The sequence below is a fragment of the Cyprinodon variegatus genome, unplaced genomic scaffold (assembly GCF_000732505.1).
Source record: "Cyprinodon variegatus isolate N-32 unplaced genomic scaffold, C_variegatus-1.0 Scaffold497, whole genome shotgun sequence".
Lineage (NCBI taxonomy): Eukaryota > Metazoa > Chordata > Actinopteri > Cyprinodontiformes > Cyprinodontidae > Cyprinodon > Cyprinodon variegatus.
In genome coordinates, this window is record NW_015150950.1 from 476,940 (window position 1) to 493,659 (window position 16,720).

A 16,720-nucleotide genomic window follows, 5' to 3' on the forward strand; every position below is an offset into this window, starting at 1 on the left:
TGCTCGATAGCCACGCTAACGCTAGTTTCATCGGCTGAAGCCGCCATGTTCTTTAGACTGAACTGTCGCGCTTCTCGTTGCGTCACACCTCAACCCGCCTCAAAGCCAACGCTGATTGGACGTTCGTTTGGTGAACGGCTCCAAATTTTCTTCAACGGAGAGTCTCCAGACTGATTAGCGAGTGAAATCTTGAAAGCTCGTGAGATCAGGACGGTCTCACGAGGCTACTGGCTTCCTGCCACTGTCCAAAAACAGGAATTTCAGGTTTAGGTAAATAGGCTAATTGGCTTCTGTAAATTCACCCTCTGTGTGTGTGCGTAAATGGTTGTTTGTCTCTGTGTTGCCCTGCAACAGACTGGCGATCTGTCCAGGGTGTACCCAGCCTCTCGCCCATGCCAGAGATAGGCACTGGTCTCACCGCATCCCTGACATAGACTTAGTGGGAAAAATGCATGCATGGATGGATATTTTTATGGTATGCCCTTTACTATGGCAGAAATAACTGGAAACATTCCTGCCTTTTCAAATGAGTCCGCCACAGAAGGAGTGGGCATGTATGTGTTTGGTGTCAGTTTCCTTTTAGGTGTCGTGTTCTTCACATATTTAGAATGGTGATGGAGATGTTTGGATTTCAGGTGATAAATGGATGTGGAGAGACTCTTTGCAGATGAATCCCCCCCTTTAAATCTCAGCATGGTATTTTCTGCAAATCGTCATCGGTGGGTCTTTCTCAGAGATGGTGAAAAACAGTATGTCCACACTGCAGACATGCTGACTCTCATCCCATTTCTGCATGCTGGTTGTGATGTTCGCCTCGTCATCACAAGTTTTAGCCATGCTGTCTCAGTGTTAAATGTCTTTCGGCTGAAAATAAATTTTTGGGTCAGTTTTTGATGCATCTCTAATGTGCACTGATGCTTAATCTAGCTGAAAGAGCAATCATTAGTTGTTTAAAGAATCTCTCTGTTTATTATATATTCTCCAATGATATAAATTTTTACATGTAATTGTTCATACAGTACAATAAGGGTTTATCGGGTAGATATCTGCTCTTAAACTTAATCAAATTAACTCTTGCCCAAACGGGTGCAGGTCAATTTTGGAAAAAACAGGTTATTTTATGACAAAATAATTAACTATTCTGTATTTTAAATACCTACTTAACTACCAGCTTTAAGAGACTGAAAAGAACTGTTTGCGCCCCTGCCTCATAATTATATTGAGATATATGTCAATGTGATAACGTAAAAAAGAAACAGCCAGTAGTCATGTTAACATACATTCATTGCTCCTGTGGCATATTTTCAAAGGCTTTTTATGTGGTATTAAGATAAAAGTATGGTATTTGTGATGATTTAATGCTTTGAGAATAAAAAAAATCACAAAGTTTCTTTAAAGTTAAATTAATAATTAAAACCTTGATGCTACAGAAGCAGCTGCCTAGAGTAAGAAATAAAAAAAAATGTACCTGAAGAAGAGTACTTAGTTTAAACCTTGAAGCAAAACCCCTAAAAAATTCCAATTTTGAGTTCAATAAGTTTAAACCTAAAATGTTTGAGCATTAAACCTTCAGTATTCTGAAAAAAGATGAGAATGCAGTCTTTTATTTGTCAGGGAGATAAAAAATAATAATATAACAGGATGAGAACAGGAAATTCTTATTAAATCACAATTTATTTGTTGTATTGCAAATCTATTTTGTAGATCAGGAGAAAGACCAGATCCTGTCAGACAGAATTTGTCTCGACTTAAAAAGAAAAAAGCTGTTCCATGTTTAAAACAAAGAAATGCTTCAGGGTGCTGTCAAATCAATTTAACTCAGTTTATTTATAGACCAAAGATACAAACAACACAAGTGCATTGTACACTAATTTGGATTTAAGCTTTTTTTTTTTTTTTTATTACATTACAACTATGAAGTATATATGTAATTCATCTGGATTTTATAAGATAAACCACAAAAAAGTAGGATATATTTCTGAAATATTTATTGAATAAAATGGGAAATATGCATGTTTTTTTACTCCCTGCTCCTTTGCAGAAACACCTTGTGACGCTATTAGTTTTCTGGCACATCAGGGAAGGACATTTCTCCCCTTCCTTTTTTGCAAAATGGCTCTGACTCTGTCAGATCAGATGGAGAGCATTTATAAACCTCAAGATTCTGAACCGAGCTCTGATCTATATCACTTTCACAGCTCTGCCTTTGTGTTTGGTTTCTTTGTCCTTCTAGAAGGTGAACTTCCACCCCCGGCATAAGCTGTTCTTCTCCTAAGATTTCTTTGTACATATCTTGAAGTCACTGCAGAAGAGAAGCATCCCTACAGCATAATGCTGCCCTCAAAATATTTAACCATGGGATTGTATACAAATAGCAACGTGCATGTTTGCCATAAGCTCTGCTTTTAGTCTTATCAGACTAGATCAACATCTTCCACATCTTAGCTGTTTTATCTATAGGACTGGAAGGACTAAAGTTGTTCTGCAGTGACACTCACCAACCTGAGCTGGTCTTTCAGGGTTGGGGGGAAGGCCATTTTACACCATACTCATTTCATCAAACATGAACATTACTTTCTGGAATTTCCACAGTTTGGAATAGTGTTTCAATGTGTTACTTTGTCTCAATGTCAGTCCAAGAGCAGCTGTATTGATCCATCCATCCATTTTCTTCCGCTTATCCGGGGTGGGTCTTGGAGGCAGCAGTCTAAGCAAAGATACCCACACTTCCCGATCCACACACACTTCCTCCAGCTGCTCTGCGGCGACACCAGTCCAGCACAGAGGCTTAGTCCCTCCAAAGTGTCCTGGGCCTTCCACGAGGGCTTCTCCCAATAGGACATGCTTGGAACACCTCCTGAAGGAGGCGACGAGGAGGCATCCAACAGATGCCCGAGCCCCCTCAGCTTGCTCCTCTACTGAGTTCCTCACCCGATCTCGAATGGTGCACCCAGCCACCCGGTGAAGGAAACTCATTTCGGCCGCTTTTATTCGTGATCTTGTTCTTTCGGTCATTAGCAATATTGATACTGACATTAAATTACACATGCATCCAGAAATAAGGAGATATAAAGAATATTGGTTGCTCTTTATTTTATTTAGGGGTAACTAAGTAGAGGAAAGAGTAAATGGAATTGCCTTACTTTACACTTTTAGGTTTTCTACATGGAAAAGACACTTAAATTGCAGTTTCAATGAAGCACAGTGAAAGGCAGATGCAAAAGTAAGACTTGACCTGTCATAGCTGTTGGGGGTTGTTTTTTCCTCTTTGCTTTAGACTTGTTTTTCAATGCTAGCACTCCAGACACACCACCTGCTCTGCAGAAAGCTGTTCTTTTGTTCGTTGGGGTTGGTATTTCTTGTTTTCTCCACTCATTCCCCCCAGCGTGCAGCCTTAATTGCATTCAGCAGGGAGTGATGAGCTTGGACACCAGACACTAAACATTAGCTATTCATAACTCCATAGAACCATATTAAAAATCTGTTCAAGTTGGCTGACTGAAATGCAGGTTTTCTGCAGGGTTAGTCAGAGAATCAGAGGCATTTGTTAAAGCCTGCAATTTTCCTGGATACCAGTGAAACAACCCCTATTATACAAACATTAATGGCCCAAGCCTGTCATGTTTTGTACATAGGCAGGCATAATTGAAATCTCAGGCTTTTTAAATTCCTTTTAATTCTCTCAGAAAATGTCCCTCTCATGCCTAACTCATTATGGGCTGCATCACAGACAATATGTGGATATTAGCAGATGACCTGGATGACATGAAGTCGAAGCTCTGCTGCAGAAATTGAAAGGTTTTGACAGTTATAGAAAGTGTTTGTGTACAGAAGCAGCTCCTAGTCGAGCTGTTTTGTTTTTCTTTCCCACATCCTGAATTGTGGTCTTTTCAGATGTTTACAAAGAATAAAAATGATTGATCGTGCTCTTGCTTGCAACAATAAGAAGCTGATCTGCTCCTTTTTCCCAATAATACGTCCCCCGGAAATTAGTTAGCAGCACTTCAAAATAAATAGCTTATGGTTTGGAGGGAGTGAAAGAAAATGTGAAGCCCAAAAACGTAAAATCTATATAGCAAAAATCTATGTTGCCTCTTTCTTTTGTTTTTTTTTTTTTTTTAGAAAAAAAAAGATCCTGCTCGATTAATGTGCACCAGATGAGAGAATATAGGTTAAACTGTCATCTCAACAAATTCAGTGAAATTTATATGCTTTGACAAGCAGTCTCTCCTCCATTTGCTCCTGACAAATGGCAGATCTGTTTACTGCTGATAATCTTATCAGATTCAAAATTGACTCATCATCCTGTCTCTGCAAATCTGCGTCTCTTTGACTCATCGACCCAGAGATGTAATGAAAGCTAATCTAAGCCTTCATCCATTTGGTCTGCAGGGCTGAAGATCCGCGAAGTGATGATCAACGTGTCACGTCAGCAGGTGGAGGACTTTCACGGCCCGGAGGATTACTGGTGTTTGTGTGTCGCCTGGAGTCACCTGGGAACCTCCAAGAGCCGCAAGGCAAGCGTCCGGATTGCCTGTAAGAAAAGTTAACTCAGTTTGTCTCTGTACTGACCAAACTTGTCTGACATCATTTTCAAACAAGTATTAGTCATTGTTTTTTTTACATGACAAATGCACAAGTGTTTCATTTAAAGTTTCCTCCTAATAGTTTAGCATTTGTTCTCTAATGCTGAGTTTCACTGTCTTTTCTAGACCTCAGAAAGAACTTTGAGCAGGACCCCCAGGGCATCGAGGTGCCTCTGAACGGCATGATTGTTCTGCACTGCCGTCCCCCAGAGGGAGTGCCAGTGGCTGAGGTGAGGGCTGCTTGCACTTCAAAGAAACATTTTACCCGATGTTGCCTCGAGAGCAGCTGTCATCTGTCTGGTTTACTCATAGCTGTCATGAGAGAATACGCTTTTGCTCTAGAGCTTCATCTTCATTCTACATCTCAGTTCAGAGGTCATAAGATAAAGATAAAGCAGTTAGGTTTCCATATCAAACATTGATTATTTATTAATTTGTGGCATTACCATCACAAACAGGGTGTTTATTTTGATTTGATTTTATAGATCAGCACAATTTGGTTTATAAATGTGAAGGGGAGGAAATAGATGCCAGTTTTTTTAATGTTATGAAAAAAATGAGAAGTATGTTTTATATTTGTGTTGATCTTTTACAGTAGTCACAGCTAAAACAACTCTCATCAGACATTTAGGGACTTTTTAAGGTCATTCTAACCCTTGAATATGTAGTTAATTAAACAATGTAGGCAGTTTCTCAATATTTGTTCTCCTGCATTCTTAAGTGCTTGTGTACCGATGAAACGTCATTAGCCTCCAATTCACAAGAACACAAGGTCATATATACTTATATGTGTTACTATATGCAGAAGTAGCTCTGGCTCTGATGGTGGGTTTTTTTGTGTTATTTGGCAAAATATCCATTTGATGTGTGTTTATCAAACTGTCTTAATCATTATTCCCCCACTAAATGAAAAAAGTCAAAAATTGTTATTACCTCGACTATTAATAACAGGAGATGAAAATCAGCTCCTGACGAGTTTTTGATGTGGTGATGTCAAAAGTACATTTTTATTCCAATGAACACATATTTATGCTGTGTGCTTCTGTTCTCCACTAGTCCATACTTTCCTTTGTTCTTGTCATGAACATACTTGGTGAGAACATGAGTCCATACTTGCGATCATGTTGATTGAAAAACGGCTGTAGATTTGGTTAGCTTATGTATTTGCAGCCTTGAGCGTTTATCTGCTGCAAGAATAGTATCCTCTCAATCATTTAATGCCACCACCGTGCTTCACTTAAGGAATGGTATGTTCAGACGCTCTCTAACCTGCGCATCGTCTTTCATATGTTTGGCTTAGTCTCCTATACAGCATTCTTTCAACAACAGCTTTTACCTGCCACTCATTTATAAAGGCCAGATTAGAGTAGAGCAGAACAGTCAACTGATTCTTCTCCATGAGCTGTGAATCTCTGAGTCACGTTGAGTCTCTTGGACGGTCATCTGAATAATGCTCTAGTTATCGAGGCTATCTTTTTAGATGGAAGCCATATTTTGGCCATTTTGTATTTGTCCCATTCTTGTTCTGTCTTTGGATGATGGATAAAGTAGTGCTCTATAAGTAGCTGGATTTATTAATTTATAATTAATCCAGATTAGAGCTTCTATCTTACACTTTTTCTGACCCGTTCCTAATGTTCCTTGGTCTTTATAATGCTTTTTGTCAATAACCTGAAACCTTCACAGAAAATCTGAGATTAAATTACTTACAGCTGGTCTCTACATAGCTAGATAAGGCAATTTAAAGTAGGCAAAATATACATTAAGAACAGATTTCATTGTTACTTCCAATTAAAAACTATTTATCAACTGTCTTTCACATAATTCGTAACGTATCATGTAAATAAAATGCAAAAATGTCAATAAATATAAGTATTTTTAGTCTGTCTCAAACGGGTGCCTGGTCAGGACTTATAAAATGCATCACATGCATTCATTTTTTTCCAATTCTTTTATTCTGCTAAGGATGAGTGTGTAATCATTTGAGAAGAAAAATCAGCTGTCACGGTCTTTTTAATTTTGACTATGAATATGAAATGAGGTTTTCACGGACATCCTTGTTGAGTAGTGTGTGTGGTGCTGCTCTCTGATGCTGTGTTCCTTCATGCGGAGGCTCAGCAGGGAAATATGTCAATATCAGAGCCTGTGTGCCCAGCCATCTGAAGCTTTCCATTTACTAAAAGACACAGTGTGTGATCTATACAAAGACAAAACACCAATTCTAACCTCAAATTTAAAAAACAGCAAGCCTTTATGTAGACTAACCACAAGATTAATGAAATAGAATTGTTCAAACTTTAGTTAAAAAAAAATATATATATATTAGGATATATATTCTCTAATCTCACAAAATGACTAGTTAGGATCTGTCTGTTTTACTTTGAATGTTTGAATGTTCACATAATACCAGCTCAGTCTTGCAGTTTCATTTGCTTTAAATCTGATACATCCTTTAATACTCCTGTGCCGGCACACAGGTGTCAGTGCTTTGTTCATCAGTCAACAAAGACTAGATTAGCAAACTTCAGGGAGAAGCAACCATAGTAACTGAGGTGAGCAAAGGCAATAGCAACCTCTGATATTTTCAGCCTAAGGAAGAGAAATAAAGGTTAAAAAACTAATTCAAGATGGTTGATCTAAAACGAATGTCCTTCATCACATAATTTGTTTTTCTTTTAATAAAAACTTATTGAGAAGTTCTACTGATTTGAATTTATTTCAGTTTCTTAAATGGATGTCACAAAGATTGTTCTTTATCAACCTTGCTAGTTGTTTGATGCAGTAAACAACTCATTTAAATTACAGCTCCTGATTTTTTTCAGACCAGATTTTTCCTTTTTTTTAATTTATATTAAAACAACACCTATCCGTTTTTCCATTACCATGTCTTCTTATTTAAGCAAAGCTTCTTAGCTACTTGTGTCCTTACTCTATGACCTACTAGTAAATATGCAGTTCTGCAAATTAGCACAAAGAAGAAACACTGGGTAAATAGGAGAATGGGATAAGTCAAATTAAGTTAGAGTTATATTAAGAAAAAGTAAGTTACACTCTTTTAAGTCTAGATTTGTTAGTGTTTGAAAAAGCATCAGTAAACATTAAATGAATGTGAACAATGTAAAGGTGTTTCTATAAATGGGAGAAACTGCAACAAATCGTTTGGCTAAAGGTTAGAAACTATAAGGCTTGCCTTTACTAAAAGTTCTAAAATAAACAGTAAACTAATTTATTACAATGTTTAATGTTTTTTTAAAAAGATTTCTCCCAGAATTCCAAATTATTTTACATTTACCACACCATCCACTTCGCTTTTTTAGCTCCCCTGTCCCTTTTCAACTAAAGCAAGCTTGCACAATGCAACCACATTATTCCACCTAAATCATCATCTGTATATGTGTGTGTAAAATTGTTATTAAGAAAAAGGCTCATCATAGCAGGGCACTTTCTTGTACGTTTTTTTGGTGTCCCCTACCTGCCTTTGTGCGAATTATAATCAGCTCCTCACATTCATGTCATTCTAGTTATCAGTGTATTTCCTGTAAAGATCTCTGAAGTTTTTTTTTCTTATAAAAATCGTGCTACTGCAGTATGTGTAAGGTCATTTAATGTCTTCCCAAGATCACACATTTTAAAGCTTAATATTTAATAGTTGTTTCATGGAACTGAAGAAAACCGCTTGATTGATAGAAAAGAAGCAAACTGCCAAGTTTTCTACTTGTTCTCTATAGGCAGGGAAGGACATGCTGAGAAAGACAACCAAACCCATGCAGGTTTTGTTCAAAAAGTAGCAGAAGAATTAACCAATTATATTTTAATTAGCAGTGAGTTAAGCCTAAGGCTGTCTTCAGAGGCCAACATTTTTCTTGCATGTAGTTAACTCAAAGCATTGAAATTAGGGCACAAATTACACACTGAGGATCACAGCAGCTCTTTTCTTTGCTATGAAAGTACATTAAAAAGTAAAGTTCTGCGCATTTCAGAATATTCCATCATATTAATGTACATTTAAAGCAAATACATAAAACATTGAATAGAATCTGAATAGAATTGAAGGTTGGCGAAGACAGATGGAAGTTAATATGCACTCCCATCTTTCGTTAATGCATTAGCGATTATAGCAATGAGAATGATGGAGTGATATCCTCAAGTTTTAGACAATGCCTACCTTTAATAACGATAGCCAAAAAAGTATATGCTTCCAGGTGATCATTTTATAAAATCACAGATATAGTCAGCCGAGACTCTTGGGGTTACTATTCTCCTATTATATTACTTATTTTGTTTATTTTTGCTTAGTTATTTGACACTTACACAACTGACTTTTGATTCTTGTACCACCCTTGGTTTTATCAAGCATGCATTCAGGCTCTAATTGGATGACAGGCAGGCAGGGGGCTGCTGGTTGTTAGACGTCCAGTTGCATGTAACAATCTGTATTTCAACATCCGCAAAATTTAGCCCTTTTTTACTGAGGTTTTTCTGTCCTGTAGTATTTTTTCCTCATTCTTTTTCAACTTTTAGATATTCCAAGATCTCAGTCTTTAAAAAAAGAAAACTACTTGTTAAATTCAAGGGATAGAAATACATAATTTAGGAAAGATTTCTATTTAAAAGAGCAATTCTATGAGAAGAAGATTTTACGTTGTATCATGTGTTTTAAAAAAGACAATCATTTAGTTGATTGCTGTTGTGCACCAATATGTCTTTTTTGTTTAATACTCTTTAATACATTGATTGTGAAAGAATACACATGTGTGTCCAAGTATCTCTCCATTACCTTGAATACTCTGTGTGCTGCATAATATGTTGCCATCCTACAATGTGATGTCAATCGATGTTGCATGTTCGTCCCCTTCAGCTTTGATACAGGAAGTGTTGGTTTTTCTCACTATTAGTAATAGAAGACTTGTCTGTCATGGTACTTTTTATAAAGTATGCACTGTGGCTTGTAGGTAACCGTTACATATTAAACAGCACCATGGACCCCTATTCCTGTTGGCGTAGGGGTCTAAGTGATTTCGAATGAAAGTTTCTTGGGTGTGAATCTTGTGCTTAGGGAAGATTTGTTTGAGATTTCTAGAGGATACCTTGTTTTAAACCTGCAGAGCTCAGTATCCAGTTAGATAAATCAGAATGGAATGGGTGTTGGAAAAAACAAGTCCTTGGGTTCTGGGAAGCATGGAGGACAATCTATAAGAATGTTAATGGCTGGTAAGAGCTTCTTGAAATGTAGGTCTGACTTTACCATCATTGTCAACCCTCAGTCAAGAGATGTGTCTCTTCATTGTTTAGCTTGTTAGAACAGCAATCACAGATTTATGTTTAATACCTTGCTTTGAGTCAAACCTGAAAGAGCAGGATCTTGGATAAAGGCAAGTAAGATGAATGTCCTCTTTATAGGAGCCTTACACTCACTTATAGATTCGGTGAGGGGTTGGGACATTTGTGACGGGCTTTGGAGTAGGGCTCCTGCTCCCCCATATCAAGAGGAGTCAATTGACCGCGCATCTGATGTCCTCTGGATTCCTCCCTCAGGAGATGTTTTTGGCATGTTAAATTGAAAGGAGGCCTAGGAGATTGCCATAAGACCTGGAGGAAATATGTCTCTCAGCTGGCCTTTAAACACATTGGGTATTTTCGCTAAAAGGAGCTGTGAACGTGTTTAGTGAGGGGAATGTCAGGCCCCCTGCTGAGACTGATGCCCAAAGAACTCCCAGATAAAGCGCTAGAAAATTATAAGTGCATCACCTTCTTTCTTCTTAACTTCATTCAAATCTAACTTCTGTGGAATCAAATTGTCCACTTTGGAATCAACACTGATTGACAATCAATTTCACATGCTGTTGTGCAAATGCAGTTGACAACAGGTGAAAATATTGACAATTATTTAGACATACTCAACAAAGGAGTGGTTCTGCAGATGGGGACCACAGACTGCTTCTCAGTACCTATGCTTTCAGGCTGATGTTTCGGTCACTTTATGCTGGCGGTGCTTTCACACTTGTGGTAGCATTAGACTCTACAGCCCACACAAGTGACTCAGGTAGTATAGCTCATCCAGGATGGCACATCAATGCAGGCTCTGGCAAGAAGGTTAGCTGTGTCTGCTGGCATAGTGTCCAAAGGCTGTAGGCACTACCAGGAGACAGGCCAGTACACCAAGGGACTCGGAGGAGGTTGTAGGAGGGCAACAACCCAGCCTTTGTACTAGGAGGAACAGGAGGAACACTGCCAGGTCCCTGCATAATGACCTGCAGCAGGCCAAAAATATGCATGCATATTTTCAAATGCTTAGAAACCAGCTCCATGAGAATGGTATGAGAAATCAAGATTCACAGATGGGGTTTTACTCCAGGAACAAGAAGAATCCTTTACACCAGGATTGACAAATTTGTCACTAGGAACCTGTGCTCTTCAGAGATGAAAGCAGTTTTACACTGAACACACGTGACAGGCTACAGAGTCTGGACACACCGTGGAGAGTGATCTGCTACCTGCGACGTCCTTCTGCAAGACTGGTTTTGCAGTTTAGTCAGTAATGGTGTGGGGTGCCATTTCTTCAGAAGGCCGCACAGCCCTCCATGTGCTCCATTGAGCACATCTGGGACATCATGTCTCGATCCATCCACCAACGTAAGGTTGCACCACAGACTGTCCAGGAGTTAGCGGATGATTTAGTATAGGTCTGGGTGGAGATCTCTCAGGAGACCTTTATTTTTTGCAACCGTGTTTATATACTGATTTTTTTTTTCTCTGCTTCTTTGTTGCAAGGGGGCTATTTCATGAATTCTTTCTTAAATATATCATCAATGCAAAGTGACAAAATGTATACAAATTAAGGAATATGAATAATTTTCTAATGCACTGTATGATTAAAAGAAAAGGGAAATATTATTCTTTATTGTTTTTCAACCCTTTCAAAAGGGATCTTAACATGTCACAGTAGTCTTAAAAACATTTCAATTACTGCAAGTTTAATAAACAAGTGTGGTTCTAAAAAATTTAAAAATGGCCATAAAATTCACAAGCAACTGCACTGAAACTTGATCAAAATTACCTTTGGTCCTATCATATTTAAACAAGCTAAAATTAACATATCTTTTATTAAATATTCAGAATATTTCATATTTTATTCCATTCTCAGTTCTGTTTTAATACAGATTAGTAATAAAAAAGTAAAAGTAGAATGTGAAGAGCTTTCAAAGATATCAACAGGCTTGATAAATATGGAAAAGTGTGTGTCCATGCTCTATGCGCAGCTGTGTGTTTTTGTGTGATGAATCATTCAGCGCTCACAAATGGAGCATTGGTGTACCACGACTTTCCCCCGTGCATTGTGGTCATCAAATAGGCACTTCCTCATGCATTCATTAATGTGAATGTGGATAACAAAGAGAATGGTGTTAGTAAATAATGCAGTGACAAAACCAGCACTCTCCATTAGTCACACCTACATGGAAATTACTGGCACCCAAAGGCAGAAATGGTCTTTTCTCTTTTTGTGACGTTAGTCATTCCAAGGAGGGTAAAAGGCTGTTTCTGTGGGTAGCACTGTGGAATTTTTCCTTAGTGGGAAGCTGAAGCTTAGATTTGAAAGGAATTTAGGTCACAATATAGTCTAATCTACTGTATTATATGTTGTTTGTGTATGGAGGCATGTTTATTTTGGTCATGACATTTACTTAAAGCTTTCATAGGCCTTTGACTTGCAACATATCCTCTGAGAGCTATCATATTTGTGATGCTGAAAAAATCCTAATGCCTAAGTTCTCTAGTCAGCTGACAAGATGCAAATGAAATACGTTTCATATATTGTACTGTCTGCTGTTTTAATGCATGCACCAGCCGACTTTGCAGCTTAAAATCCCCTTACATTTCATCCCTTTTCAAGTTGTCAGAGGCAATGCAAACAGTGAAAGAGTAAAAAACTTCATCCATGTCTTGCTGTAACCAAACCATGCGGGAGTTTGCTGGGCTGCTGTGCGGGATGTTAATGAACACCAAGGAACGCCACATTATCTGTCTCAGCAGTGTTAGAAGCAATAATCTGTACACACTGTAAGTCACACCACAGAGAATCGATCATAGCAAAACAGCTTAAGCCTTCTGCACTTTAATAGTGGCAAGATTAAACTAGATCCTCTTTTTATAGACAGGGCAGTTTTCAGTGTGATTATTTTCTCAGTCATGTTAAACTTTAACTAGCATGGAGATATACAGACCCCTTACTTTTATAAAGATTTCCACTGTTTCTTTTTCACAATGCTACAGTTTGACTACTTCCTCTAGTTACTGTACACCCAAAGGCCAATTAAAGTTTCTTGCAAAGGTGTTATTTTTTTAACTTTTCAAATTTTAATGCATTACAAAACATTTGTTCCACTTTGCTTCACTAACACAAACTAGAGGACAGATTTGAATCGTAAGAAGAGCATTCCATCATCCATCCATCCATCCATCCATCCATCCATCCATCCATCCATCCATCCATCCATCCATCCATCCATCCATCCATCCATCCATCCATCAGCTGTGCTGAACACATTGCACTCTCCCTTACCTGTATAATCAATGGTACAGCGGGATACATAGGTGCTGGAAGTGGCAGCAGAGGTCATCTGGTCCTTGTTTAACTGAATAAGAGCTTTATCCATCATTGCAACTACGTAGGTCTAGCTTGTAACCAGTGTGTACTAAACTTCCCATGGTGTTGCAGCTTGGTCTTGATCCTATTTTTGGTGTTCATGGACAAGAAATCTAGCCACAGTCATAAGGATGGATTCCTGTTTGAAAACTAAAGGGTCTCATCTTTGCCTTTTGTGCATGATGTGGTTCTGTTGCAGCAAAAGAAAAGTAACTCTAAGTTTGAGTATCTCAACAACAGGCGGACTGCTCCAGTAAAGAACTTAGACAAGTTTTATTGTCATTTTTTATACACAGAGTGTATATTAAACAACATTTTTATTTCCATAAAGTGCAGCAGTGATCAAAAGTAAACAGTGTGGGAGAAAAAACATGGTGCAAAAATGTATATGGAAGTTTAGAGCATTAATATGTATGGTGCAAATATGGAGTATTTTTGTTTTGGCGTTATCAGTGTGATGCTGAGTTTGTGGCATGATTTAGAGTTTTGTTTTAACAGTTCAGCAGTCTGATGGCAGTGGGGAAGAAACTGTTGGAGAATCTGCTGGACCTGCTTCGAATGCTGCAAAGCCTCTTCCCAGAGGGCAGCAGGGGAAAAAGTCCATGGGAAAAATAAGAAGCTATTTACGGCTACTTAAAACTCCAAACAAATGATGAGGCCACAGATATCAGCTTTCAAAATCAGAAAATTAAGGATTGTGCCTGATGGCAGATCAATTTTAAACTATTTCATACCTTCTATGTGTGACCAAGCATCTCTCACTGAGCCAGTCTTAACAAAACCTCTAACCCATTGTTAGAGAAGTTTAAACTGCATATTTACTTAGATGTGAAGAATGACACCTCCCAACCTGCTTGGAACTTCTCTCATGCTAGCTTTAAATTTAGAAAGCCCTTGTAAGGAAAGACAAAACTTTTATAGCTACAAAAACAAGTTCCAAATGTTTTTGTCTTTTAACCTTTTTGAAGCTGCCATCTCCTGAATGACGGAATATTCACCAACTTACAGAAGAGAGTTACTCATGTTTCCTCTCAAGGACAGACCTATTTTGTTTTGTTTTGTTCCACTGACAGGCTCTTGCATACACATCAAATCTGTGTGCTTGTATATGTCTGCTATTTTATTGATAACTTGTGTGCCTCGCCAACTCGCCTTAAATGTATCACAGAAGCTAAACTTTCATGACTTAACCTTTAAAAGTCTGAGTTTCTTTGAAACAGAGAAAAGGGCAAATCAATTTAAAACTTTCTATGCTACGATTAATCACTGCTCATGAAGCACTGCCAAAACAATAACAATGATGACTCAAATTCATGTTTACCTAAACACAAAATAGCTTTTTATGTTTCAGTTTCAGTTGTTTATACAGTCTAAACACAGAAACAATACAATGTGTGAATAAGGGCATGCTGTGTAGAGCACAGACTTTTGGAGATTTGATCAAAAATATTACAGTTCCTCCAGATGTAGAGAAGCAAACCAGAGGGCATTGTGTGAATGATTAGTAATGCATTAGATAAGCCAGTTACTAGATTTAATAATCTGCTAACATTCAATTAATCTTCAGAATATCTTGTCTGAAATAAAGTATCTTGAAAATATTTGCAATAAGCCTTTTTGTCCGGTGCCAACATGTGCCAAACAAATGGAGCATTCTTTTATACCTACATTATGCTGAATATTTATGTGCTGAATGAAATATCCTATAGTAGGACTTTGAAACCCACTCATAATACAAAAATAAAACACAGAGGACTCCTAGCAATCACTACACTGTATTATTAGGAACATTAAGGTTTCTCTAGCTATGGGGATGAAAGATATGGAGCCATAACTTTATGTCAGTGTAAGCATTTTTCAATAGCAATAAGGTAAAGTAAGGAGCTCGCTCTGCACCTAAAGAAAATTACTTACCTGAAAAAAAGCTTAATGTAAACATTGCAGGTACTAAAGAAAAATCCACTGGTTTCCAAATGGCTATTTATAGCATCAAATCAACCCACACCTCATAGATTCTATAAAATGCCTGTAAAAACGAGAACCTCTAATTTGCAGAGATGTCTTAAAAATACTTGAACTCGTTCTGGTAACATTTCTTTTTTCAGTCAATATGTAGTTCAGTGTTTTTAGCTATGAATGAACCCAATTTAAACTAAAACATCTGACACATTTAAATCTATATATTGTTGAAGCTTATGTCACTTTTTTGTCTCACAGTGACGTGTTTTATGTGTTTAGTTGGACAGTTTAAATACACAAGCTCTCTGTGAGACACATCTATGCAAACATCCATTGCAACCTTAAGGGCAAATATGAATCAAAAATATGTATTTGGTCAGAAAAGGTTAAAGTTCTTCGTTCAGTGACATATGTGTAATCGAATTACAGAGAAAAAGGCAAGGCAATGCAATTCTATTTGTATAGCACAATTCAGTACATAGACAATTTAAAGTGCTTTACATGAATTAGATAATAAAATATAAGGAAAATGAAAGCAGAAAAAAGCAAAAAACATTTGTAAAACAAATAAATCAATTGGAACAAAAACAAGTAAAAAAAAAAAACAAGAAACAGAGAACATAAAAGTAGTAATGCTAAGCTAAAGATTTTATATATAGAAATGGCATGAAAACATATATATTGCAACCAAGTGGAAATAAATACAATACATACATTGCTTTTAATAATCCAGTTTCCCACCTCCTCCATCCTCTTCATAAGTAGGACCTAAATAGAGTGCTCAGGATTCATTAAACTACCAAATTGTCTTGTAATTGAAACAACACGCTTTATTGTGTTTTTTAGAGTTTCTTTCAACTTACGTCAGAATGATTATTTTCAACTCAAAGGACATTCTTTTTTTCTCTCTCAAACTGTCTGAAGTATTTCAAATCAATTCAAGAAGGAGTAACTCATAACTCATTCGCTGTCTGTTACAAATTGTGTCACCTACATGCCATCAGAAGCACTGTCAGTAAGCAATGTTATTAAACACCTTACAACAGCACAAGCATTTGAACAAGTAAGCTGTACCTGACAAGCATAATTTTATAGCATAGCAAAAATAGGTGAGAAATATATATATATATATATATATATATATATATATATATATATATATATTAGGGCTGAGAAATTTTTTGGATTAATCATGATTAATCGATTATTGAAATAGTCATTACCTGTACCATAGGGACTGTAAAACATGCCTTTAGCTGACAGAGAGACCAGCTTAGAGCTGTAATTACACCAAAGTTGTAAAAAATATATATATAAATAATTAGCATTTAAGATTTTTTTTGAAAAACGTTGTCCCCTGTCAATTCTGCTCTATCCAGAAGCTCTGAAAGTGGAAAAGTTTTTATTGTCACCTGGTTTAATTATGTAAAAAAGTCTTTAAGAAGCATTTGAATTTTATTAATTGATTAATCAAAAAAATTATCTACATATTGATCGATTTGCAAAATAATGCTTAGTTGCAGCGATATTC

General features: G+C 37.1%; 1 protein-coding gene across 3 annotated transcripts in view; it reads left to right on the forward strand.

Annotated features, from left to right (window-relative positions):
• unc5d (unc-5 netrin receptor D) overlaps positions 1-16,720 on the forward strand; it is a 272,442-nt gene that overhangs the window by 177,693 nt on the left and 78,029 nt on the right. For all 3 annotated transcript variants that reach the window (XM_015390399.1, XM_015390401.1, XM_015390400.1), the window contains exons 3-4: positions 4,393-4,536; positions 4,713-4,816. In XM_015390399.1, coding sequence (XP_015245885.1) covers positions 4,393-4,536; positions 4,713-4,816 — 248 coding nt within the window. The remainder of the gene's footprint in view (positions 1-4,392; positions 4,537-4,712; positions 4,817-16,720) is intronic.